The 27,387-nt window shown below is 37.1% G+C and overlaps 1 protein-coding gene across 1 annotated transcript; it reads right to left on the reverse strand.

Annotated features, from left to right (window-relative positions):
- Positions 1 to 8,587: 8,587 nt before the first annotated feature.
- LOC115924179 (meiotic recombination protein REC8 homolog) lies at positions 8,588 to 26,669 on the reverse strand. The gene is made up of 17 exons (XM_030986047.1): positions 26,527 to 26,669; positions 25,478 to 25,546; positions 24,744 to 24,886; positions 24,249 to 24,345; positions 23,603 to 23,714; positions 23,011 to 23,095; positions 22,319 to 22,401; positions 21,236 to 21,372; positions 19,509 to 19,812; positions 16,174 to 16,341; positions 15,731 to 15,791; positions 14,150 to 14,382; positions 13,265 to 13,376; positions 12,640 to 12,715; positions 10,852 to 11,109; positions 10,036 to 10,142; positions 8,588 to 9,573 (listed from the first exon to the last, which is right to left on the reverse strand). Exons 1-17 carry the CDS (start codon positions 26,580 to 26,582, stop codon positions 9,488 to 9,490), a joined length of 2,187 nt encoding a protein of 728 aa, XP_030841907.1. The 5' UTR covers positions 26,583 to 26,669; the 3' UTR covers positions 8,588 to 9,487.
- Positions 26,670 to 27,387: the final 718 nt, after the last annotated feature.

The following is a 27,387-nucleotide window of genomic DNA, read 5'->3' on the forward strand; positions in this document are numbered from 1 at the left end:
TGTAACACACCACCTATGGCGAGATCGGAAGCGTCTACCGCGAGGCTTGTAGGTAGCTCAACAGACGGGTATGTAAGCATCGTGACGTTCGCGAGGTCCTCTTTGACAGCCGCGAAAGCAGAGTCGCACACAGGGGACCAATCTAACGCCTTTCGAGAGCGCTTAGGTTGCTTGCGCAGCAAATCAGTCAAGGCGGCCAGCGAGGATGCGCACTTAGGCATAAATCGGCGGTAAAAATTAACCATGCCTAAGAACCGGCGCAGCTGGCGTAGCGAGGTAGGGCGCGGAAATTTGCGAATTACCGCGACCTTGTCATCCATCGGGGAGACGCCCTGGGCATTCACATGGTGCCCTAGAAAGTCTAGTGCTTCGACTCCAAACTGGCATTTGTCAGGATGCACTACTACTCCATAATCACGGAGGCTTGTGAACAGCTGGCGCAAATGAGTCTCGTGCTGTTCGGGATTCTCGCTGGCAACAAGAATATCATCAAGATACACGAATACAAATGGCAGGTCACGGACGACCCTATCAATAAACCTTTGAAAGGTTTGCGCCGCGTTGCGTAGTCCGAATGGCATGCGTCGGAAATGGAATAACCCAAAAGGGGTTGTCAGCGCGGTCTTCTTCACATCATCAGGGTGTACGGGGATCTGATGATATGCGCGCACTAAGTCAACTTTGGAAAATACGCACTTGTCCCGCAACTGTGCGGCAAAGTCGTGAAGGTGCGGAATGGGATAGCGATCCGGGACGGTCACGCGATTAAGAGCGCGGTAATCGCCACATGGTCGCCAACCGCCTGACTTCTTTGGCACCATGTGGAGCGGCGACGCCCATGAACTGTCTGAGGGCTCGACAATGCCCAAATCGAGTAACCGGCCAAACTCGTCTTTAGCGATCTTGTGTTTGTCCGGCGCTAAGCGTCGAGGTCGTGCCGAAACTGGTGGGCCGGTTGTGAGTATTCTATGTGTGACGTCATGTTTCAACGGACAGTTCTTAAACATGGGCCGAGTTACTTCCGTGAACTCGGCAAGTAAGCGTTTGTAGACAGAATCGGAGTCTACTTGCACTATTGTGAGATTCAGCGACGGTAAGTCGGAGGCGATGCCATGTACGGACAGACTAGTGGTGGCATCCCAAAGTCGGTTGGTGCGCAAATCCACTAGTAAGCCGTAATGCCTCAAAAAATCTGCGCCGAGGATAGGCTGCGAAACATCGGCCAATATGAATGACCACTTAAACGAACGCCGCAGCCCAATACACACTGTGAGCTCACGCTGCCCATATGTGCATATGCGTGTCTTGTTTGCAGCCTGCAAAACGAGTGGCATAAGGTGCCTCTTATCAGCGGTGTTGGCAGGAATTACGCTTACCGCGGCACCCGTATCGACCAAAAATCGTGTCCCAGAATCTCTATCTGTGACATAGAACAAGCGACCGTCACGAAGAGGGCCAGTGAGGGGTGTCGCGCCCACCTCCTGGCCTAGTTGTTTTCCGCCGGCTTGCTATATGTGCATGGCGGGCGGCACTGGTGAGCCTTGTCACCCCACTTCTCATGATACCAGCAAACTTCAGAAGTGCTCGCTGATTTATAGCCGGATGAGTCGCGCTTCCTGTTGCTGCTCATGCTGCTCATGCTGCTGCTTCGGTCCCGCATGCAACCGATAGTGGTGGTCAATTCCTTGACCAATTTCGTGAGCGCAGCAACTTGGTGCTGAAGAGTATTGGGTTCAGTCATGACGCCGCGCCACGCCCACTGTTCACACAACTAAATTCAATGTATCAGTAAGAAATGTGATTATCTAATGGTAAAAAAAATATTAATAAGCAAAGGTAATCTAACTAAATGTTTCTTATCTCAGGGGGATCACGTCGGGGTCACCAATTTAGAAAACTACATGGGGTATGGACTATGTTGCGTGTTAACTAGTAATCCCACATAATTCCCTTTTTTAATTAAACTACTAAAAAGCAGTATCCCTCCAGACAAGAAAACACTTAATAAATGATCACATCCAGACAAATTGATTATGGTTAAAAACTGGTTCTATATTCTATAATTTCACATAAGATACAATGATTACAGAATTATCAGAAACCTCTTCTGTCTATCTCAACAGTGACAGACAATTAAACTATCACTAGGCCCTTGGTAGTTACTATTAATAATCAAACATAGATAACTTCCAACAGCACATTAATGTAAAGGAGACTCAACTTAGTCACTATGGTATTAATGATTACCGCTGAATACAAGTCTCGAAATATCAGGAGTCTAGCTGTTCAGTACAACTTAAAACAGTAACAAGTCAGTTAAATATCATTCACACTGCATGAATAATAACAGTCAAGAAAATACTACTCAAATCTAAGCTAGACAGCGTTTAGATTTACTTACATAGGCACGAAATATTGTGGTTCAAGAAACCGCTAAACAAATCTCTACTTGTGTATGTGTACGGAATGCACAACACGAGAATACAACAATATATCGGTGGATCTAGACTATAGCAGATCTAGATCAGTAGACCAGGCATAGGCCTAGAACTAGTGCAATTATAAACATGTAAAATATGTGTTAGTAAGCGTACGCACTCAACAACAGGCACTCAGTCAGTCAAAATAAGGCCTCACAATGATAAACAATGCAAAGCATAAATCACAATATAATTAACGTTACGTGAGTCATTGGAGTTGAATTCAAAGTAGATCTTCTTCAAGTTCTAGGTAGATGTAGAAACTAGCTAGTCGAAAACAGTGGTCGACGAGCTGGTTGTCGATCGCGTAGGATATGCAGACGATGATCGACGCTAGGTGAATACCACGATGATGAAGACGATGTTCAAGACAACGATGATGACAACAATGATGAAGACGACGCTGGTGAAGACAGCGATGATGAAGACGATGTTGAAGACAACGATGATGACAACAATGATGAAGACGACGCTGGTGAAGACAGCGATGATGAAGTCGACGATGAAGACGACGCTGGTGAAGACAGCGATGATGAAGACAACGGTGATGAAGACAACGATGATGAATCAGTTAACAGATGAATACAATGATGATGCAGTCAATGTCAATAGATCAACTTCAGTGACTTGCGATGCAGGTCGAAGAATCAAATGTCGAGACAATATATATGAAGTCGATGATAAAAGGTTCTCAAACAATAATGCAGGTGAGAAAAAACGTTAGATCATATTAAATGTTCTATTCTCACTGCTGGTGAATTAAAGTGTCGTCAATGTTGAACATCGAGAGAGTCAAAATATATCTTGCAAAACGTACAAGATGTAAATAGGTGAGCACGTCCACCGGGAATGGTCCGGGCACGTAGCAGTTCAATCCTCGTTGGATACAATTTTCTAGGTACAAATATCAACACAATAACAGCATGTGTGTATACCAATATTAAAACAGCTCACTGATTCCCGCACAGGAAAATCAGAAGAGCGCCAATCAACTACAGCGCGATTGGTTCAAAACAAGCGCACATGTATGTTAATAAGGCACGTGATCTAAATACTTATGAATAAATACGCGTACATCTATGTTAATTGGTCATGTGATCAAAATACAAATGAATAAACATCGTTATATAATAAATCGAGTTAAAACCAGTTCAGAGGACATGGCGTAATACCAAATCCTCGAACTCTCAATGACTTCTTAAGCGGCCATTTTGGATTAAAAACACAATATGTATACCAGTGAATTATAAATGAATGCACTGTAACATTTGTCGCTACAGACGCGTGTAGATGAAGAGCAATTAAGACTGAGGAACTACAGAACATTATCCTAATTATTATCATCGTCACCGCCATCATCCCAATTGGCTACCAAGGACTTCTCGAGAGAGTTTTCGCACCTTTTTGTTTTCTCGTCCTATTTCCGACCAACGTAATATATCTTGATAATAAGTGTAACATCAAATTTGCAAGGCATAATAACATTTTTCAGGCACCATTGCATGCTAATCTTTTATCATTTAGTGTTGACATAAGACACCATGTGTTGGTTTAAAGAAGCTTTTCTTCCTAGAGCTTTCATCATTTTTGTTTCTTTAATAAGATCAGTAAGATGTGATTCGTTTTCAAATGCCAGAGAGGGAGAGTCAGTTAAGCTACAATTCCCTTATCCATGTAACAGTTCAAAGGTCACATTGCAGTATGGAAACAGAGTTTCATTTTACAATTCAGCAAACCCATTTATTCTGCAATTGAATCCAGATCAGTCCGAAAGATTCACAGTTGAGAATACAAATAAAGAAGATCATTGTTTCTACCAGTTAAGTATAGATCCAGTGACGAGAGATGATGGGGGAACATATATCCTCCTAACATATAATGGAGACTACATCACAAGGGTTGGTCTACGTGTGGATTTTCTTCCCGGCGTGGCACATTGTAGTTTTGGGAGTAGTAATGATTATACAGGAGACTGGATAAAGCTGCATTGCAAAGCTTCACGTGGGAGTGTGTCAGTAGGGCAGATTCAATGCTATCAAGGAGGAACGCAGATGCCTCAATTAGATGCACCTTCTGAAAACGATAACTCATTGCAACAGACCATTCTGGTACAACAGAATCGCCACCATGTATACTGTTGCTCTTCCCAGCTGATAGAACCCAAAGATAGATGTGATTGTAATGACTCTGTATGGGACCCCTTATCCCAAGGCGAGGTACATAACCCAGGAGACCCGTGTCCAGCTACCGCACATGCGCCAACTGCTCCCCTAACCACCTCCTATCATCAAGATCATACTTCCTCAAATATGAGAGCAATAATACCAACTAAAGGTGAAGTTAAGGAAGAAACTTATCCAATAAAAAAGTACGTGATTGTACTCACCGTTGCTTTTGCAATGATGATGATACTTTTAATCGTTTATATAATGTATTTGATGCAATCTAACTCTATGCGTCATAGGAGTAACGCAATGAAAAATAAATATTCATCGTTGCTTTTGCAATTTTGATGATATTCTTAATCGTTTATATAATGTATTTGGTACAATCTAACTCTATGCGTCTTAGGAGTAACGCAAAAACAAAGAAGATATTTATCGAAAATATTAATTATATCATAAATCGCTACCATAGAGAACAGGAAATTAGTAACTATAAATCACATTCGTAAAGATGAAATATATGACATAATTATGTTACAACTATTTCCGTTTTCAAGTAAATATTCATTACAAAATCACAGAAAATAGTTTGGGTAAAAAATGTTTTGGATGATTATGTGAGAACTTGGAAACGCATAGAAATAGAAATGCTTAAATTGTTTCATGATGATCCATACATGCTCTGGAAAGCAGAAGTTCTTTTAAGTATACTGCAAAATTTGAAACATTGTCATTTGGTTGAAACTTTGAAAGATTATTATGAATATATACAGTTTTAGTTGTAAGAGAATTGAACTTAGATACTTATCATATGCATGCGCAGGATTATATTTGGTATAACAAAAGTGTGAGTTTAAGGCATAGACCTTATTCTTTATTATCATGCATGGTATGAGAGAGAAATTGTATTTGTCTCTCATTTGTATTATGATGAAAACTTTTGAAGACTTGGTTGTAGAATTTGATATCCCAATAACTGACCAACGCAAGTATCATTCCCTGATAAATGCATTATATATTAAGATTGGTCTGTTGATCATCACGATGTTCATGATAATAATTTTGATAAAATTGTTTTTGATTTGCATAGGAAGTTGAAAGTGCCTGTACATAGTGCCTGGCTATGCTTATTCGTTACTAAGTAACAAAGATAAATCATTACAGGCCAAGATTGGTAATAAGTGGGAAGAGTGGCTTGGTTTAGATAGAGATGAAATTGAATGGTCTGTTATACATAAACATAATTTCAAATGCACTATAGAAACTCAGTTAAGGTCTTTTTATTTTAAAATGTTTCATAATGCCATAGCCCTAAACTTATTTTTATATAAAATTGGAAGAAGGGATAGTCCTTTGTGTTATTTCTGTCAGGAGCTTCCTGAAACCTGAATTCATATATTTTGTAAATACACAGTAGTTGCTCCAATGTGGAAAAAGCTTGCAGCTTATATTGATAATAAGACAAAGGAGACAACACTGTACTTTGAGTTCGCTCATATTGATATCCGATTCGGTGGCAGACATGATGTATGTATTAATTTTTGTATTCCTGTGCCTCAAGAGGTAGAATTAAATTTCCAGGGTTCCCTTTCTTTTGTAAAAATGAAACAAAAAATAGCAGAGAAGAAAGGTAAATTGAGCTCTCACTTTAGGAAATGGTCACTTTATTTCTTGTAGAATTTTGGTCCCCTGGCATTTAATTAATTGTATACTTCCTTATTGTCAATTAAGTTATTCTATTGTTAATATTACTGTATTTCAGTGGAGCCTCTCCTTGACGAGTCCAGTCTCGGTTTTCTTACACGACTATAGAGTGAGGCATTTGTGTTGTGCTGTTTTGTGCTCTGTATACATCCATTTACTTTATTGATATGTTATTATTGTAAATATGTGATGTTGTTGAGTTTTATTTTCGATACAAAAAAGAAAATAAGAAGTAAATATTCATTATCCACTACCAAAGTATTTTTTTTTTTACTAAGTTCTTGATATGGACAGAATAAGTTGTTTACAGTATCTATATTCCACGAGGTCGTATACTTGTTTGTTTTAACTGCTTTATTAATGTTTACTCTCGACCTTAAACTGACTTCTATTCTGAGCAGAACGGGGCAGGATGGGGAGTTTTAAACAGAAAAAGTGTTGTATTTATGTACTGTATATATTTGGAACACTAAGTATTACATTTTTATTATAGGAACTTCGAAAAATGTGGGCCAAAAAGAACCCACGCTTTCGCTCTCTTTCAGGTACACAAACGTTTCTTAGAAGTGGAAGAAATGAAATCAAAATCGCTCAGACAAGAATGGAGGGTATTATTAATGCGAAAAATTCCAGTGCATATTAGCCATTTTCATGATATGTAAACAAAATGCTAACAATAAAAGACATTTATTTTGCAATGAAAAACTTACTTCTATATGTCTTTCTTTTTTCTCTCAATGCAAATAATGAAGAAGCAGGCCATATTCTTTGGAAAAAATCTTTATTTCAATGTAGCTGGAATGTAGGCACAATAGGTATATACATTTTGAAAAGAGAATATCCACATGGTTCAACAAGAATCATTTGTTAAAGGGGAAGTCCACCCTGAAATTAAGTTAGTTTTAATAGTAGAAAAATGAGAGAAACAAGTCAGTGAAAGTTTGAGCAAATACCGATTAAAAAAAAGGAAGTTAGGATTTTTGAAGTTGTGATCAATCAAACACAAATTGGCAACTCTATGACGTATCATGTGAGCTCAACTTCCATTTGCTCAGTACTAAAAAAATCTAAAATTTTCATTTTCCCTCAAGAAAAATTTCAACCATACATGCACCCTAAATATAATAATTGCAAATATGTTTCTATACTCCCCCTGCAAGGAACAAATATATATTCCGTCATCAATAACGAAGAAAACATGATTTTATGGAATAATATGCACAAAGCAAATGAAGGAGAGCTCGTATAATAAGTCACAGAGTTGCCAATTTGTATTTGATTGATCACAACTTCAATAATTCATAACTTTCTTATTTTCATTCAGAATTTGCTCAAACTTTCACTCACCTGATTTTCTTATTATTCTGCCTCTATCGAAACAAACTTATTTTGGGGGTGGACTTTCCCTTTAATGAGATAAATACATGGTTGAATGAAATTGGAATACCATCAATAACAAATATTACATCCACTTTCAAAGTGTTGAATTATGCAACTATTATTTATATATTACACATCTGATAATAAATTACATACAAATAAGATTAAAAGGCTGAAACTAAAATCTTGTAGACATCTTAAAGTGATTAATCTGATATATATCAACTATTTTCATAAATAATCAAATACACATATATTACTCTTACATTTCATTAATTACTCTTTATGATACAGGCAAATTTGGCATAAAATGTGACCAAGATGAATATAAAGATGACATTTGAACTATCAACACTTAGCCTTTTTACAGTCAGGTATTACGTTATTAAAGTTTGAAAACAAGACATATATTTGGCAATAGCATGGCAAAACATGGTAAAACAAGTACTGCAAAAGTTTTTTTCAGAAATACTTTCAGAAAAAATATAAAAGGTAATCAACACCCCCCCCCTCCTCTAATTGGCGCTGTCGAGATCTTCTCATTCTATAAATATTTCAAAATTATTTCATACGTTACATTCAGATTATTATTTTTGAACAATAAATGGAGCACTGCAGGCTCGTGATTCAAATTCACAAATATTTCATAACTTCTAAACGCACAGTGAAAACAGAAATTCAGAGGTTCAAGGTACCCAAGTAGAATATGGATATAAACAATTTTCCGACACAATTGTCTGGGACTGGTGACAACTGCACCCCCCCCCCCCATTAAAGAACAATAAAGAGACAATAATATTATCGGCTTGAGAGTATATCCAAAGTATAGCTGACAAGAAATTATTCTCCTTTTCTACAGAGTTTTCTTAAACTAGGATTTGCATTATAGTGAAAATCACATAACATGTAAGAGGGTCAAAATGTTGAAAAAAATATCACAATTGAAAAACTGTCTTGAAAGTATGATGGCAAAATTCCAATCATTTTTCTTTTAACTTTGAATCTTGCAAATGGCTGTGATTTATTCGCCCTATTTGTTGTGTACAAAAATAGGGCTTTAATTTTCTCTCCGGAGATCTGAAATTGTGCACATTCTTTTATAAACTCATCTTGCTGCCACAGAAAAGTTTTAGAGGGCTTGCAAATCCTTAATAGGGACTTCAATTTATTCTTTTGATGAGTCATAGACATAGCTATAGTCTGTATAATCCTGAAAAGCCTAAATATTATGAGCAAACATTCAAAATGATGCAATACCTGGTTTTATGAGAAGAGAAAAGTTGTCACATCAGCACACAAGTTTATGAAAAGCAAGATAACAAGGGAGGCAACAATGGTGCACGATTGTAGATATCTATGACTTAAGAGTTCCATATATCACTTTACAAATAAAATCTTCTGTTTTCCCTTACAGAAGGAACCTTTGAAAACAAAACTGTTGTTTTTCCCCTGTAATCATTGACAAATAAATACCTGTAATACAATCACTTTCATGACCATGTTGAAACATGAAAAGTAACTTTGATACATAAGTAAACCAGTCTTTAATTCGGCATCAATACAATGATTTATCTGAATACGACACCAATAAAAATTACTCTTTTGTCATTAAACATATATCTATAGTTTACTGCCATCTCTCGTATCAGTAATGTTCCGATCTACATCACACACCAACTTTCTGGTAAAGTAAGTAGGCACTTTTGCTTTATTGCAGTTGAGTCAAGTCCGCCACGAACCTAGATTCTATCGGTCTACTCAATCAAAGTTTGGTCCTCTCTGGATATAGATGTCTCCAAACGGCCTGTCCTGAGTTAATGTGATCAGTCGCATGGCAGCATATTCTATAACAAGATAAAAGCAAGCAAAAGATGGTGTAATCTATCAGCGAAGAAGAGGAAGGGGAAGGGGAAGGGGAAGGGGAAGGGGAAGGGGAAGGGGAAGGGGAAGGGGAAGGGGAGGAAGAGGAAGAGGAAGAAGAATTGATATTGATCAAAACTATATGTACATGAGAGAGAAAAAGACTGCAAACTTGCGATTGATTGGAGCATTTTTGATAAATTTGGATTAATCGTCTCTTTTATAAGATGGGGCCCGGGGTTTTACTTCTGGAGTGCCAGGATCAGGGCAAGATGGACATGTGAACTTTATAAGAAGTCATCATCATCATCGTAATCATCATCATCGTCATCATTATCATCATCATCTTTAGTGAGGTTAAATTTACAACATAGCAACTGCTGCAGGAACATGTGTTCATTGTGTTGTAGAACCTTTTATCTTCTTCTTTTACAGTCATAACTCACCCAAACAGACAGAGAAGATCTTGACTGCGACCGATCTGTAAGTCCTTGGTGGGACCAGGTCTTTGAAGCTGATTGAGTCTACTTCTTCTGTAAGCACACCAATGCCCCTAAGTGATTGAGAAACAAAAAGTGGTCTTACATATAAAGAAAAGATGCAACAGTTTTCCTTTTTGGCTTCACAATTGGTTTTATGAATGAAGTGACAAATACAGCCTGAAATGTTGAGGTTTGTAGAAAGTCCATCTCTTCCAGTGGGTCTCACAAACCAGGGGGATGTTTCACAAAACTTGTCATCAGTGTTAAATGACAGTTGTTGTTATAAGCTATAGAAATCCTTCATCAATGTCTTCTTGGACGGGATTTCCCTCCAAAAGGCAAATACTGTAGGATATAACCCTTTCCACAGTTTCGTGGGTTAGCTAAATAACTGTTGATTTAGAGCCCTAAAATATACGAGATCTTTAGTAGAAAGGGCAATTTTTTTGGCTCTCATTATATCCATTTTCGTGGAATGATTATATTGCATTTGATGCCAGAAATTTTAAAAGGAAAATAAGTTTTTAAACTAAACTACCAAGTACATGTTGAGAGGTTAAAAAATCAGTGTGTTTAGACCAAATTGGCAATTTGAAAGATTTTTCAACAAAAGCTATATAAATGAAATATTTTCAGAGACATTACGTTAAATTAGAGCAATTAATGTAGTATTAAATCGTAATACAAACTACCTGTCCAGAAATATGAACAATGACCCTGTTCCCCCATCGCGAACTGTATTTGAGAGTTGAGTGCTCTCAAAACATATTTCTTTCTTACTTAAGGATATTGTCTTGAGGAACAGTCGTCTCTGTTTGCGTCTTCCTCTTCTTTTTTGCCTTCCTCATTTCCTCATCTTCCGAGGTGCTTATCATCTCAGGTGCGGACGGTACAGCAGGCTCCTCTAGAAGTTCCTCAAGCTGATCCATCATGATATCCTCCTCCGGTAACAATGGGAGCTCCCTGATGTCCATTAGTTCCTCTGGGATGGCCTCTTCCATCTCCTTGAAGCTGTCTCCAGTGGGGCGGTGCAAGCTCCTGCAGGATGGAGGGACAGTTAAAGATGTTAAAAATATAGAAAGTTGGAAAGTCCTTGTTTGGTCGTTGAACCGTATTTCAGCCCCATTGGAATATTAATCACTTATAGCCATAAATGCATATGAAACAGTCATCACTTTTGGAGTTATGGTTGATAAATAATACCCATGATCCATACCTGCCAACATTTGAAAATGAGAATTAAGAATTTTTAGCGCGGTATGTCTTCGAAAATAAGAAATCTGTACACTTAACAGGCGTTCGCACATGCAGCGGCAGTGTAACTGGCAATACGCGGTAAATCTGTGCAAAAAAAGCGAATTTAATCATGCAGCCCTTCAACGCACGCAATACGTGAACTCTAACATCGCGTCAAAGGATAAAACAAGCTTAATTTAATAAGCAACACCAAAAAAAAAAAAAAAAAAAAAAAAAAAAAAAATCGAAATTTTGAAGAAAAAAACAGAATATTCCGGATTTTGGGGTCCTAAAAATCCAGAAAATGGAATATTCCGGATTATTCGGAAGGGTTGGCAGGTACACTGAATTCAATTCGGTGTAGCGATTGTCCAACACAGCTCAGTTACGGCAACATTTGACATGCATCGATCAAACTATACACAGTACATGTACGGTACGCCTCGCCATCGCTGCCCCACTCCACTGGCACCGACTCACCTCCGGTACCGCACTGCAGCGTGCGTTCACTCTGTATACCATAGTCCCGACACACTTCTTCCAAATACTGGATTAGACAATTGAAAAGTTAGTACGGTACGGTAAACTCCATGAATCCATCAAGCAAGCGTATTCCTTGGGATTGGAAGACATTATAAGTAAAACTGACAAACTTTTGCAAGTTTAGTAACCATTCACGATCACACGTCGAAGCTAACCCGTTCGCTCAAAATTTATCGCACGTGAAGCGTGCATGTTCTTGTACATTGCTTGTATGGGTGTGTGTGTGTGTGTACGTGTATGGAGAGTACATGCCAGGCTTACACACACACACATAATGCTGATCTCTACGCTATAGATCAGTGGCACAAACACGCTGCAAAACCGTCATTACAAGCCAAATGAGCTTCCGCGGCCATCAACACACACACAGTATACTATACGAGAGCTCTCACACAAATCGCGGCAAATGGTAATACAAGCCCAATTTGGCTTAAATTTCCAAAATGCGGAATCTCCCGCATTTTAAGGTCCTAAAATTCCAGAAATGCGGAATATCCCGGAAAATGCGGGAGGGTTGGCAGGTATGCATGATCATCACTCAGCTAATGCTAGCAAGCAAACAGAAGAGTTATTGTCTGGATGTTAAAGTACTGTTAAGCAAGTAGTAGTAGTAGTAGTAGTAGTAGTAGTAGTAGTAGGAGTAGTTATAGAAGTAGTGAGTGTTAGTAGTAGTAGCAGTAGAAGTAGTAGTAGTAGTAGTAGTAGACTTTCCTGATGAAAAAAGACCAGGTGGTGTGTTCCCTTGTACTAAACTCATGAATGTGTTTTGTTAGAGGGACTTTAATTTACCTATGTGCTGTTGGAGGATCTGAGTGGAAACTCTTCACACGAGAACTGTCCTTGGATTCAGATAGATGACTCGCATCTGGAGAAGGAAGAGAAAATCATGAGAGTCAAACGAGAGTCAAGATAATGTCAGGGAGCGAGGAAATTAAGATACACACAGGGAGGTTGAAAGACAGACGGGAATGAAAGATACAAAGGGGAAGATAATAAGAGACAACCCAATATAATAATATAAGAAAGTGAATTTAAAGAAAGCACTACAAGGAGAGAAGAGCATGTAGATATTTTGTCAAAATTGGATCCTCTGACAAAAAGATAAGGTCATTCAATTCAAAAGTAATGAAAGGAAATTTTTAAAAAAGAAAGAAAGGGAGAGAAAACCCTCTCAGTGCATATATTTAGCTTAATCCTGAACAGTAATGATCATTTTCACTTCATAACAAAATTTAATCTTTTTTTCCCCTTCACTTTGTACATAATTAAAGTAATGCACAGTGTATAGAAATTAAGGCCTGACCTTTGGCCTTCTATAACTCAAAAGACTAAACTAAGCAAAGTTTAACTTGAGCCTACTTCAATATAGGCCAATATCTCTCTATCTAGTAAGTATAAAGGACCTGTTATTTACCAGAGACAATGAGGGAATGGGGAGTGTCTTCAAACTTGGTCCTGGGCTGGCTCGTTTCCATGGAGATGTCTCGTAGACGCTCTGGGCTCACCGAGATCTCATGGCGCAGGACCTAATAAGTAACAAAGTTAAAATACAAAGTTTATTCAGTGACCAAAGCAAAACGGAGGCATGAGATGCTCATTCCATTTTTTTAACTTGCCCTTTAACAATTCTCTTTTTTTCCAAATCAGTCAAAGAATTGTAGATATGCCCGCAATACAAAAACGAAAAAAATCTTCCATTATCCAAAGTAAAAAATTGAACTCAAATTGCATTTATTTTTTGGACAAAATCCTCTTAAACCTTTGTTAATATTTGAAATGATACGAGTCAATTTCACATCCATAGAAGAACGTAGGAAGCTGGGACAGTATTGTGAAAGCTCACTTAACATTCCTTGTTAACAGAATGAGCTATATAATATGGATCTGTCAGATTGAACTGTCAAGTGAGCTCATGGAAAGGTTGGGTCTGGAAGAAACTGTGGTGGAATAGGTAAGAGAAGTGGGTTGAGATGGATGGGTCATGTGTTGAGAAGGGAAGATGATGACCCGGTGAAAAGGGTGTGGGATCTGCAAGTGGATGACATAAGAGGGAAAAGAAGACTGAAGATTTTTTTATGGAAAGATATGGTAAAAGAAGAAAGCAGTGAGGTTGGTCTCCATGAGGAGGATGCTTCAGACAAGAAGAAACAAAGGAAGGGTGTACCATCATGGTGCAAAAAATAGTAGACCCTCTTATGAGATAAAATGCTGACTTTAATGATGATGATGTAACTTTTTTTTGTGTGTCCCCTAGTTAATTAATCGCTAATCGACCTTCAAATCGATTCACTTGACTAACCTCTGGTATCTCCTTGAGCAGTAAAGCCCTCTCATCTTCCTCCTCCTTCTCTTCCTCCTGTCCTTCTTTGCTGGTGGTGTCCGAGGATGATCCTGGCATGGGCGGTCTTGGTCTCATGTATGCGGTGCTCCAAGCAGGTGAGTCTATATCATCTGCCTCAGGGTCTGTAGTGACTGTCCTAAGTGCAGAGTGATTCTTCCATAGCTTGTACAGGGCGTTGGTCTTCTTCAAAGCTACATGAATGAGGAAAGTATTTATGGTGTTATAGAGCTCCCTTACTACAATCAGTCAAACTTTGGGTTATTATGTAGTCTGTGGATTCTCTGCCTCAGGATCTGTAGTGGCTATCCTTAGAATGGTTCTCCCATATGCAATACAGGCTGCTTTTCTCCTTCAAAGCTATACAAATGAGGAAATTTGTAGAGCTAGAGTGTTAGTTTTGGGTTTTCATATATATCCTCAGATTAATAGAAAATATTGTCAGTTGTGATTGGTTCCTTCATAGGTCGTATAGGGCGTTGTTCCTTTAGAGCTATATATGAATGAAAAGAGTTGTGTAGTGTTAATAAGAGCTTCTAGGAAGAATCCTTGCCAATAATTCAATTCATTTTGGATTATCAGCTACATTTAAAAAAAACACAATACAAGTGTATATCAACAATGAAAACATTGACAAATGAAATCCTTAAGCAATCTCAAGGAGTCTGTTTTGGGTAGGGGTGAAGAGACCAGGTCTGTGGCATGCAAAGTTGGCTCAGTTTAAATTCATGGATAGGGTGGTTGCAAAGTTCTTCCGTAAACAAACAAAAAGTAAGAATGTAATACCCCATTCACAGTGGCCTCAAACACCGCGACAGCAGCGGGACTGTCCCGCTGCTGTCGCGGTGTTGTCTTCAGTGTGAAGGCTCGGACCCGTTATAAACTATCGCGGGATAACACCGCCTAGCGATAACGCCGACACAAACTATCGCTAGGGACGCCTAGCTACAGCAGCGGGACAGTCCCGCTGCTGTCGCGGTGTTTACTCAGTGTGAAGGCTCTCCGCTATAACACCGCGACAAACACGTGTGATTTGTTTACTTACCTATCACTGACCTCTTTTCTACAGCAATGGGGAACATAAAGTGAAATAGAAATAAAGTAACCAGTGGATTCAAATTGATTTTATTATTATGTAGGTATTATAATTATCCAAATAAAAATATTTCACACTTCAAAAAATTAAGATATTCTGACTGGAAGCAATAAAAATGCTAGTTTTTTAAAAAGTAATATGATCGAGGATACAAAAAGCAACTTGACATGTTTACCGCGCAATTTCAAGCAAGTATTTCCGGTCATATCGGGGTCACTCGCGGGTCATGAGCCATGCATACACGTGTTTGTTACGGAGGTAATAAAAATCACCCGCTGCAGCGTGAATGGGTACATGATATTTATCCCGCTGCTGCAGCGGGATAACTTTTCTACTGTGAATGTATTTGTAGCGGTGTTATGGCGGTGTCGCCGCTCCGCTACAACGCCGCTACAAATTTCAAAACCACTGTGAATGGGGTATAAGAAAAAAAACCTGAACGATACCTTTTCTTGCTGGTTCTTCAAACAGTTCCTTGGCAGATGGGTGACTGGGTGATATGAAAGTCTGAAAGATTGAAGCAAACAAATGAAAAGTGTTATCTGAAGTTTAATTGTTTCTTTGATTTAGACCACCCCCTCCCCCCCCCCAAAAAAAAAGAGGGACTACACAGAGACAGACAGCACTAAATAGAGGGAGGGAAAGAAAGCTCTTTAATACTTACAGCAAGATAAAGAAAAGGTAGAATAAGTGTGTGTGTGTGTGATAGATAGAAAGAGAAATGGAGAGAGAAGAAAACCCAAAAGAAATAGAGAGAGAGAGACAGGGGGGGGGGGGTATCAGAGCAGACATAACTTTTGAATAATCCTTTCACATTTGACTGAAAACCTATCGGCAAATGTCCCTCAGTGCAAACAAGCTCGTAATCCCCTACTTTCACTGTTCTCACCTCCTTGCGGTCAAGTTCCCCCACGGTTTCCATGTTGTGACGTATGTCCTTCTTACTCAGCTGGGTGGAGTCATCAGCAAACACAAGACGTCTCTTACGACCTCTTCGAGGGACCGGGGTCGGGGAAGCGGAATCGATGGGAGACAGTCTCAAGATGTTCTGCATCACCTTCAGGCAAAGGATAGTTCAAATAGATTGGGTCATTTCCAGGGTATTGTTACCGATCTACTGCTTGCAAAAGGTACAAAGATGCTCTTTTACTCTGATAATCCTTGAGAAGATTCTTGATAATTAGGCACTTTTCTGTATAGTCATACACTCTATTTCTCTCATTGAATCATGGCAAACTAACATTCAATAATTCTTATAAAGCAAATTGTCTTATGGGAGTACGGTAATTGTATGTACACACATGTTCTGTGCCTTTGAATTTTTCATTATGAAATATATAAATACTTGTACTAAGTATTAATTGCATGTTCATAAATGTACCAATGCATGATTATTCTAACCCCTAACTCACATTTCATTTATATCTTTACAGATCCATTGAAACTAATCAAGCTACAATGTACATGTAACGTACAACCACCATTCGATGCCTGTGAACAGCATGACCAACATCTGTATCCTTTACATTAGTATTTGTTTCCATTTTATTATGTAATTCTTATGTCTAATCATTGAGATTCAAAGGCAAGTACAACATGTATGTGTACACAATGAGTGCCTGCATATTGTGAAGATAAAGGACCATAAGACCATTACTTATGATACATGGTAATGATGTTAGGCCTATACTTTGTAAAACTATTTGAAAATAGTAGCATGTAAGTCTGTCATTTTCTTGTTTATATATATCTCAATGACATGACATGTCATTGATTTTGTAGTAAGTGTTTCTAGATTATGATGATTGTATTAAGATTTTGACAGTTCAATTGAGATTGAGAAAATTATGTAACATGTCAACTGTACTATAGAGCATGCATGCATTGTTGAAAAATCTGTTTTATGATTTATTTTATTTTGTTATCTTTGTAAATAACGAGAAAATTTTTTTATTTGTCATGATTTTCTTGAGGTTTGAAAATGTGATTACATTATTAAGAGCACTTTGCAATTAAATTGTAATAAAAGAGACAGAAAACAACACTCTCATGTCCAGAATACTGCTTTCTTTGGTTACTAGTGAGGGAGAGAGCTTGTGATCGCCTGGCATATCCACATCGGCTCAGTAATAGTCCTGAAACTCACCTGAATACTTTATTTGAACAAAAATAGAAAGCTACATTCTAGGTGGATGATATTTTTTTAAGGCGGAGGCATATAGGAGACGCAGTCGCATTTGTCTTGTTTTTTTTTTAGAGTATAATCATAGCAAACCATGAACAACTCTATTACTACAACATGTACACTACAGTACTTAACCAAAGATTGTAAATATCAGTTAAGTTCGTTTATTTATTTGCTTATATGAACACACATACTATACTAAACTCATGTCATTGTGTTTACCTCTCGAAAATAAAGTACATGTATTTTATTTGACACATTCCCTTTCATTATTTTTGTTTGTTACAGTCCACTGCCATTATAACGAGGTGCTCGGGACCAAGCCAATTTCCTTGTTAAAATGAAATCATGTTATACTCAAGTTACTGAACACATTGGTTTGTTTAAAATTGGGACTGATGAGAATTGCCTGATAATAAAATCTTGGTGTATCCATGTTCGTTATAATAGGAGTGGACTGTATAACATTTTCCATATACCCATTGACTATTTTAAATGTTCTACTGAATGGATTGGACTGAAAGGATGAAGTGAATTTGGCAAACTGAGTAGGTGCATCGATGCAGAGAAAAGAGCTGTAGGAGTAGGGTGACTATTCTACAGTGGAAACTTTTGACAATGAGGTCATGTGCAACCAAGAAATCTTAACCCCCAAAAGCTGTTAAATTACCTTGTCATTTCAGGTATAACTCAGGCCTTAAATTTCAATATTTTTAGGGCAAGGCCACTTTTCTGTAGGGCACATTCCTATATTACAGCACAAATAGGAAGAATTGGAAAGGGCACAAAAAATCTCCAAGGCCAATGAGAGGGGCATTGAGGCCAATCAAAGGGGCATCCAAGGCCATGGCCTTGGTGGCCTTGGATTAATTTAAGCCCTGATAACTGATCTCTTTATATCAAGTTTGCACTGTATGATTTAATTGAATGTACAGAGTCGTTGACTGGATGTGTGAGATGGTAGTGCTTGAGAAATCCATGAGAGTAAAGGATGAGTGATCCCCCCCCCCCCCTATTTCCTGACTATTTTTTTCTGATTTCCTCACTTATTTACTATTTTTTTCCTATTTTCTTACTATTTTTCCCTATTTTCTTACTATTTTTTTCCTATTTTCTTACTATTTGTTTTCCTATTTCCTTATTATTTTTTTCCTATTTTCTTACTATTTTCCCCTATTTTCTTACTATTTTTTCCCTATTTTCTTACTATTTTTTTCCTATTTTCTTACTATTTTTCCCTATTTTCTTACTATTTTTTTCCTATTTCCTTACTATTTTTTTTCCTATTTCCTTACTATTTTTTTCCTATTTTCCCCTATTTTCTTACTATTTTTTTCCTATTTTTCTTACTATTTTTTTCCTATTTCCTCACTATTTTTCACTGTCCACTAGCACCTAGTTATCACTTTTTTTTTCCTATTTTCTTCACCATTTTCTACACTATTTTTTCCCTATTTTTTTCCTATTTTCAGGTCTAAAAAATAGGAAAAAAATAGGAAAAAAATAGAAAAAATTGTTTCAAACCTATTTTTTTCCTATTTCCAAAACTATTTTTTCCCTATTTTTTCCTTTAAAAAAATAGGGAAAAAATAGAAAAAAAATATATTTTCGGGACTATTTTTCCCCTATTTTTTTCCTATTTTTTTACGACTGGGGTAGACATATAAGTTTGAAAGTAATCCTGACCAACTTACACATTATTTTTAAATACAATTTAGGACCTTAATACTCTTTCATTTTCCACAATTACCTTCCGAGACCAATAGGTAAATCCTAAAATTTGATGGCAAATTAATGTTGTACTATGGATGGATGTCAACAGAAGAATTGAATTAGACTGCAGGTTAAAGATGTTCATGAGTGGGTATATATATATATATATATAGTGGTTCGTGAAGTAGGCAACTTACGTTCCCATACGGATGTAAGCACAAAGGTACACTAGTACGCACAAGAGCGTAGTACCTGTTGGCTCAGTGTGTTGCCATTTATATAACCATGCATGAGCAACTTTAAGAGTTTCAAATCAAGTAACCTACTGGACCAGTTCCTGGTGTCTCCATCCCATTGGAGCTTGGCTTCTTGGAAGGAGGAGCCACCTCTGCAAGCTCCGCCCCTTCAAACTCAAGATCGGTGTCTTCCACCATCGGCACCCCATCCTGCACCCCTGGCCCGGTCGGTGAGGGGAGGAGGAGTTCCTCCTGGGACGGTATGGGGGAGAGCTGGTCTAGGAGGGATCGATGCGGAGAGGACGAGTGACGGGGCTGGAAAACGGTCCCCTTGGGGGATGGAGAGAGGATGAGCTGACCCGTACGCTGGTCCACTTCCCATAGCTGGTCAAGGCTGAAGATCAAAATGTTCACAAAGATGGACGAAGTTAAACCTCATTTAACTTTAATAGTCCACTGATATATGGAGCACCAAGTGCCAAGCTCTTTATTTTTTACAAATCAATACATTCTGAAGGTGTTGAATTTTTATTAACAAAAAAAAGTAAAAATTAATTTTTTTTTTTTAATGAAATAAAAATGAGACAATACATTTCACTTTGACATGGTCTTCATTCATTCAGACATTTTTACAACAGGATGTCAATGCTTGATGCTCCATGAATTAGCTTATAAATCAACCCACTAAAACCTGGACTAAAGTTAGGAAGCTTAACATTAAGAATACCAGCCATCTTTAGGTTTTCTGTAAGTGCGAGGTGTTATTCTTTGTCATAAGAAATTTGATGCTATCTACCAAAGATGTTAACATAGTTCTACTTTTACCCAAGAAGGACTCCAATACGCATACATGAAGTCACATCAATCAAACATTTACTATGTACATTACTGGAAAGACAACACAATTTGCAATGGTAAGATTTCTCAATATTGTTTATGTTTGTTATCATAAGGAATTGGATGCTATCTACTTGAGACATTTTTCTGCTATAACTTACAGGAGGTCCTCCTATACCTGAAAGCACATAAATCAAATATTTACTTAGTGCACAGCTAGCACAAAACTGTTTTTGTAGGAAGATTTTAAATTTAATGAGGAATTTGATGCTATCTATAGGAGATGTTAACATACTCCACTTCGATGTCATGGGGGTTTTGTACTTTAAATCACATCAATCAATCATTAACTACAGTATACATATTTTAGTTTAAGATATATAAATGCTGGACAAATTAAATAATCTGATAAAGCTAACATTTAGGCAAAATGACCATTTGGAGTCATCTCCATGAGATGTAAACATACTTTTCCATTTTCACACCATTTGATGTACTGTACATCAAATCACATTAGTCAAATGTTAACTATTCAAAGGAGTTTGATTAAAGATTATTCATACAGGAACTAATACTTTGATAAATTAACAACTTATTCTGCCCCCTATGTACCTTATGGAATAAATAATACAAAACAAATGTCACCATACTCACTTTGGTTCAAGACAGATGACCATCTTGACATTTTCACGAATACTGTTATGAAACTACATCTACCTCATGCAGATTAATAGATATTTTTTGTGAAAGTGCAGTGTGCATTGGTGAATGAACATAACTTATAGAGAAACTTCTGCTTTTAATGACACCATCAAAGTTTCCATTTCCCCTTTTTTTTTTTATTCAGGTAGGTTTGAACTATGTCCAAAAAAAAAAAAAAAAAAAAAATTAAATTAAAGAAATGGAACCGTGCCCAATTTCAGTTCAACACTGAGTCAGATCAAAATACATTCTACTCCTAAATAATTCTAAGTCCATACCAGAAACTGCTGAGTTGAGAAAGGCCCTCTTTCTCTTCATTCTCTTTCATCTCTTCAGCTATGGCCATCTCTTCATAGATGGTCGTCATGAGGTCATCATCGATGCCTTCCAAAGGGGGCAACTCCACTTCAGGGATCTAAACAAAATAGTTATAATAATAATATTCTGTTTTTATTTAGCTTCCAATACATTGATATCACGATGTGTCTAAGCGCTTTACAGATATATATATCATTACACCAGTCATCGGATTCAGGCTTAGCCGCACACAATATATTCACATTCTCCACTCCCTTGGAAGCATTCCGGCAAAATTTTCTAGCAGAAAGCAAAAACATATGTTGATTGAGAGCATTTGATTTCCCGAGGCATGTTTGTGTTCTAGTTGTGATGTTTTGTAAAGAAGATTTGATGTCATGAATTGCCCCTCTTTAATATTTAATGCAAATGGTGAGACATATAATTAAAAGATGGTGACAGTCTTTAGTTACATGCAACTCATATCTTCATTTAAAACTTTTAAAGTGTATTCAATACCTAAACAAGTTAATTTATCACTAAATTTCCAATGTATTCTTAAAGCGATACTAAACTGATGAACTTTCTGTTTTTGCAGTGCCATCTCATGGTAAACCTGCCAGCAATGCATAACCAGCTACCTAATTTCTGCTTTGCAGAGGGCTCCATGCGAGAACCAACAGGAAGCGAGTTACAGGACCATCCTGCCACAACTGACCTGAGATGGCGCTAGAGGGGATTTTGCGGTAGTGCTTCTAATATGGCTTTAAGTCGGAGACACGTATAACCTATGAAATGTATAACTGACAAAACACAAGCTTCTTAAAATACCAGAACAAGCAGTCCCTTTTTCATCACACAGGGACAACAACATTGCAAACAAAATTGAAACAATATCATGTACTGGTATACTATATACGCTGTAAGGAACAGCTGCTCCTCATTGATTAGGCAATTCAACTGCATATTTCCAGATAATTTCACCCAATTATCAAAGTTATATTACACACTGAAAACGGCAAAGTAAACACAGGTTCTGATGAATTTGTAGATATCCTACATACCTGCATTTCTTCATGACAGGACACTTCATCTCTGAGACTGATCTCTGACGCACTGGATACTAGATGTGGCGGACTCTCAAGTACTAAGAAAAAAATGGACATTAATCAAAGGGAAAATGTAACTAAAATAGGTCTATTTGAAGAGTGACCATTCAAGAAATATGGCTGCAGGTAGAACTGAATGCAAGATCTTAGTAAAATGTAGAAAAAAAGCTGGATTTGTAATGCAGTCATAAATACAAAGATATCATATTTGATAATAAACTCTGCATGCAGATCACCTTGAATGAAAGCAACAATACTTTGTACATTTATATAAAAATCATGGCTTCCTAAACCAACTAATAATCCAATTACAGAAAATATAAAGAGAACTCAATGCATTCCATCATCATGGGAAAGCGGACCACTTGAATTAATCTATCAAATCACATTAGCAGCCATGCAGAGGCCTGCATATTCATATCGACTGAATTGAACTATATCGACTTATATTGATTATATGTCATTTTTCCAAAGGTGCTTATTTCTGAAGTTACAAATTGTGAAGTAACAGTTCAACTAATATAAACATATGTAATTTAAGTTATTCAGAAGAAAAAATGTGGCAAAAAACTGAAATCATAAACTCTGACTCCATTGCAGATGAAACATAACGTCCTAAAGTGTCACAGGTCAAGAAATGGACTGACCTAATTTGTCCATCTGAGTTGGACTAAGCTCTAGCAATGATGTAGATAGCTTGGCTGTTCTGTATGGGCTCACAGAGAACATCTCCTGTATAAAAAGTAAATAAGTAACCAAAATTGAAGAGCAGGTCATTTCTATGCAAAAGACCCAAGAAGCTAATGGAACATCTAAATATTTAGCATATAATTAGCACATAATTATCTATTACTTCAAGTCATACAATTATTTTTGAATACACCAGTAGACTTTCCTTCTCATTCCATATTTTTCTACCACAACTGCAAATCATCTGTAAAGCCCGCTTAGATATTAGCCAGTAAACTGCTTAAGAACTGCCATGGCAAGATAAAATGAGAAAGTACATTTGACAATTTCTGTACCTAATAACTTTGACAGATCAGCCTTTTGAACCCATCCCCCAAAATATTTATTAAAAAAAAAAACTGCTTCTTTTTGTTCATAAAAAGTTAACTTTTGCAGTGGCTGTTGAGGCGGTTTACAGCATCATGCCTGAGCTGGACTTTATTTGTGCCACAAAACATTACAGAGTTGCTACATTTCATACTATATGGAGAAGAAAACAAAAAAACTTACAATTTGAGGGAGTAGAAGAGGGTCGGGGGTGAGGTCCCAACTACCTCTCATCAAACCAAATTCCTCATCGTTGAACAGGTTGGACTCGGGCATGGTACAGAAGTCTCCTGACCTACAGAGCAAAGGTAACAAAAGGTGGGAAAATGTATCAGTGGATACAGTATTGGTCTTTATAAGGTGATGTTCCTGAAATCTAAATTAAGATTTGGAGTCTAAAATATAAAAGCCTGATAAAACAAATGTTGGGTTTGGATGTGTTAAACACAATCATCATGCAGTGATCATAGCAGGTGAGCTGGTAATTTGTTTGATTGTGTTTAACCAGTGAAAAACAAAAATCAGTTGGGCAATATTTCACATAAAACCTCCTTTAATCTTCAAACTTTATGTGGTGCTAAGTTTAAAATCAACCTTTAGTATAAAGTCCTCAAGTTTTTGCCCTTCAATACTTAGCTTTGACTTTTTTTTCTTTTTAATTGATTTTGATTTTCTCATCTTCCATTGAAACAAGAATGTCTCATTTTCACGCAAAAAGAAAAAAGATTGGAGTTTAGGTCAATATTAATGCAATGCAAAAACTTTTGAGCACAATTCGGCGCTAACAGAACAGACATTACATGGTAACATAAATCAATTGGTTAATTACTTTGTAGATTTCTTGAGTTGAATGTGGCTGGTGTAGACATCATCAAAACTTGAAGCCCTGAATCCAGTGGTTCGCTTATGGAGCTCATTGACGTCAACTGGGGAAGGATAAGGAGGATCAATTATAAATCTCATGTAAGTTGTATAATTTATAGGCATGCAATCTTTCATGAGGTAGCCATCTGTTTGTATAGTATGTGGATAGATTTATTATTTAAAAAACATCAGTAATGAAGCATAAATGTAAATTAAAAGAAAGCAAAACCACAACATCTGCAAGTTATGGATAAAATAGTAATATAATATAAACTTATAAAAAGAGGATAACAATATGATTGAATTTTGTAGGAATAACATCTAAGAAATTCTTACAAAATTTTCAGTGTAAAGTCCTTGTGTCCCTTTCAAACACTTCAAGACACCTCAAAATCACAAGGAATATGAGACTGAAGTTGAAATTGCGTAAGTTTTAAAGTTAAAAGTGATGGATACTGACCAATGAAATAGTTGACTTGCTTCTCAAAGACTCTCGCTACACCAACCATCAGTTGAGATGATAGGTAGAGAGAGAAGCGAGGACGAGAACCTTTCCGACTGACGGGCATAGCTTCTAAGGTGATGTACTTGACGATGTCATCGCTTAAATTAGAATGAGAACGGTCACGATTAGAGAAAATATAAACATTTAATATTGAACCATATGCTCATTATGTCTTTATCTGCATGACACATAACTTAATGTGTGTATGTTTCTTGTAATTCTTTGTAATGTCATGTGTTGATTACACATCACACATATTCATCAAATTGGTAGCAAACCTACACATTTAGCAGGAGATATCATTTTTCTCTTGACAAGGAAAATGTTCCACTTTGCTATTCCCAGTCAACCATTATAGACATCACACTTAACCATGGAAATATATATAGAGGCTCATTATACATAGAAATGAACTTAGCATGATTAAAACTATTTCAGTGTACCATTTTAATGATTTTCTGTGTAAGATGTGTTAAAACAAGAAGTAGCACCTCACTCTAATGACTGGTATTCTTATTTACCACAAAACATTTTTTTTTTAAACTTCAAATAATAAGACTATGTAAACTTAAGACCCTTTGAGTAAGATATAGATATACATTCATTATAATCACTTGTACCACTTCAAGAGCTTGAGCTGGGAGAATTTTTCGAATTATTGACAGCAAGTTTTATGATTTCATATTTACCATGATTTTGGAACACACACGCTGCAATAATCTCTCTTGCTCAAAGCCACCCCCTTTGTAGCTGCAATCCTAAATTTGTGTAGAAAAAGAAAGGAAGAAAACCTAAGACTGATTCTTTTAAGTGGGGGGGGGGGGGGGGGGGGGGGGGGGGGGGGGGGGGGGGGGGGGGGGGGGGGGGGGGGGGGGGGTTAAAGGACAATAATGCCTGTATATCCGAAAGAAGCAAGTCTTAGGGTTTTGTTTGTTTGTTCTGCAGTCTATTTATTTTATTTTCCAAGTGCAAAAGAAATGATCTTTAAGGATCATACAAAATAAATAAATGAATGATTTAATTTAATAAATAAAATAAATGAATAAAATACATAAATAAATAAACATGAACAAATCAAATGGATCCTAAGAGTAAAAATCATGCATGCAAAATCTGGAGGTGAAAAGATCTCAATCCAAATTCCAGCATCTTGCAAAACAAGATGAGGTGACCAAAGAGAGAAGAGGAGACAAAAAGGACAGGACCTAAATACCAAATAGAGACATAGCAATCAAAAGAGTGGAAGATAACCAGAAAGGGAGTTAATAAGCTTAGATCAAGAATTGTTAATGGTACTGTAACTGCAAAACAATAAAGATTAAGCTAGACTTGCATCTGAATAAGAGCAAAATACATTAACATGAAAGTGGACAAGCTATTGAAATTCATGGGCAACGAAAGATCTTAGTTAGATGTAAACATATTACATGAATTTCCTGAAGACTTCAAATAGTTCTAAGTTAGATGTAGACATAATACTCGAGTTACTTGAAGTTTTCAAATAGTTATAAAGTAAAAAACTCCCCCTCCCCAGCTATTAAAAAAAAAAATCTTTTAGATAACAAGGACTGATGTACATTAAGCCAAGTACTGTAATCCAGGTATTTGATTGGCTCTGGAAAAGTATGTTATAGAATTGTAGCAGTTGTTACAGGTTTTACAAAAGAGAGCCAAAATGTTGCGATGAAGATCAATTTATGATTTTGTTTTGTTCTACTTGTTGGTGAATAATACTAACCAAATGATGCCAAACTTGCCCCCTCTCTTCTGCAGAATGTCATGAGAATAGAACATGGCTGCTCCGTCCAAGACTGTCTTGTCAGTTTGTGCTTGATCCCTTATTTAAGTGCTAAAAAAAAAAGAAGACTTTTATTAAAACCTGATCGAAAAATAAGATGCTAAGCCGTGTAGTTGTACAGGTAACATAAACTAATTGCAACTTGGTGTAGGCCTAGATCTAGGCCTAGATCTGGGACTGGTCGACAAATTGTGGACAACTTATCTAGAAAAAGGAGGGAAAAAAGTCATAGCCTACTCATTATGGTGGTGTGACCAAAGTTCGCGCGTGACCTAAGTTCGCTATCTCAAAAAATCAGTAAGATTACGAAAATCTGATATCACCAATGGAAAGAGGAACATAAAATCACCCAGAATTGAAATTTTCTTTGGAATTGGGTACGAAATTGTGAAAATATTGACAAAAGATCGGCAAATTTTGCAATATTTTGCGTCCACTCCGAAAAATGATCAACTTACCGATAAGGGTCTGAAAATCTTCAATTTGAGAGCAGATTTCCTCAAAATTGTAAGTAAAGAGTGGTACTAACTGATTGTATGATATCTTGCCTTGCAAATTATGATATTACCTTATTTTTGATGGATCACACTTTTTGATAAATCAACTGTAAACCCCCCTGCGTGAAGTTAGGTCTCGTTGTTTTTATGACTTTTTTAGATGCAGCGCGCACGAACGATCGGACATCAAATTTTTAGATCGCGATATCTCTGAAATCCTTCGACGATAACATTTTCTAGTTGAACTAATCTGTAGTTAAAAACTTCGCCGTCCCTTTGGTTATAATTGAAATCAATAAATTTG

Source organism: Strongylocentrotus purpuratus, unplaced genomic scaffold (assembly GCF_000002235.5).
Source record: "Strongylocentrotus purpuratus isolate Spur 01 unplaced genomic scaffold, Spur_5.0 spur5_scaffold_15, whole genome shotgun sequence".
NCBI classification, from domain to species: domain Eukaryota; kingdom Metazoa; phylum Echinodermata; class Echinoidea; order Camarodonta; family Strongylocentrotidae; genus Strongylocentrotus; species Strongylocentrotus purpuratus.

Excerpts from the sequence above, each read along its gene's own strand:
- LOC115924179 (XM_030986047.1), bottom strand. The coding sequence starts at position 26,582 with ATGTTCTATTCTCATGACATTCTGCAGAAGAGAGGGGGCAAGTTTGGC. Across the intron at positions 23,715-24,248 it reads CAACTCAAGAAATCTACAAA|GTCAGGAGACTTCTGTACCA; the intron begins GTAATTAACCAA and ends TTTGCTCTGTAG. Across the intron at positions 10,143-10,851 it reads CCTCAAGACAATATCCTTAA|GGGCATTGGTGTGCTTACAG; the intron begins GTAAGAAAGAAA and ends TCAATCACTTAG.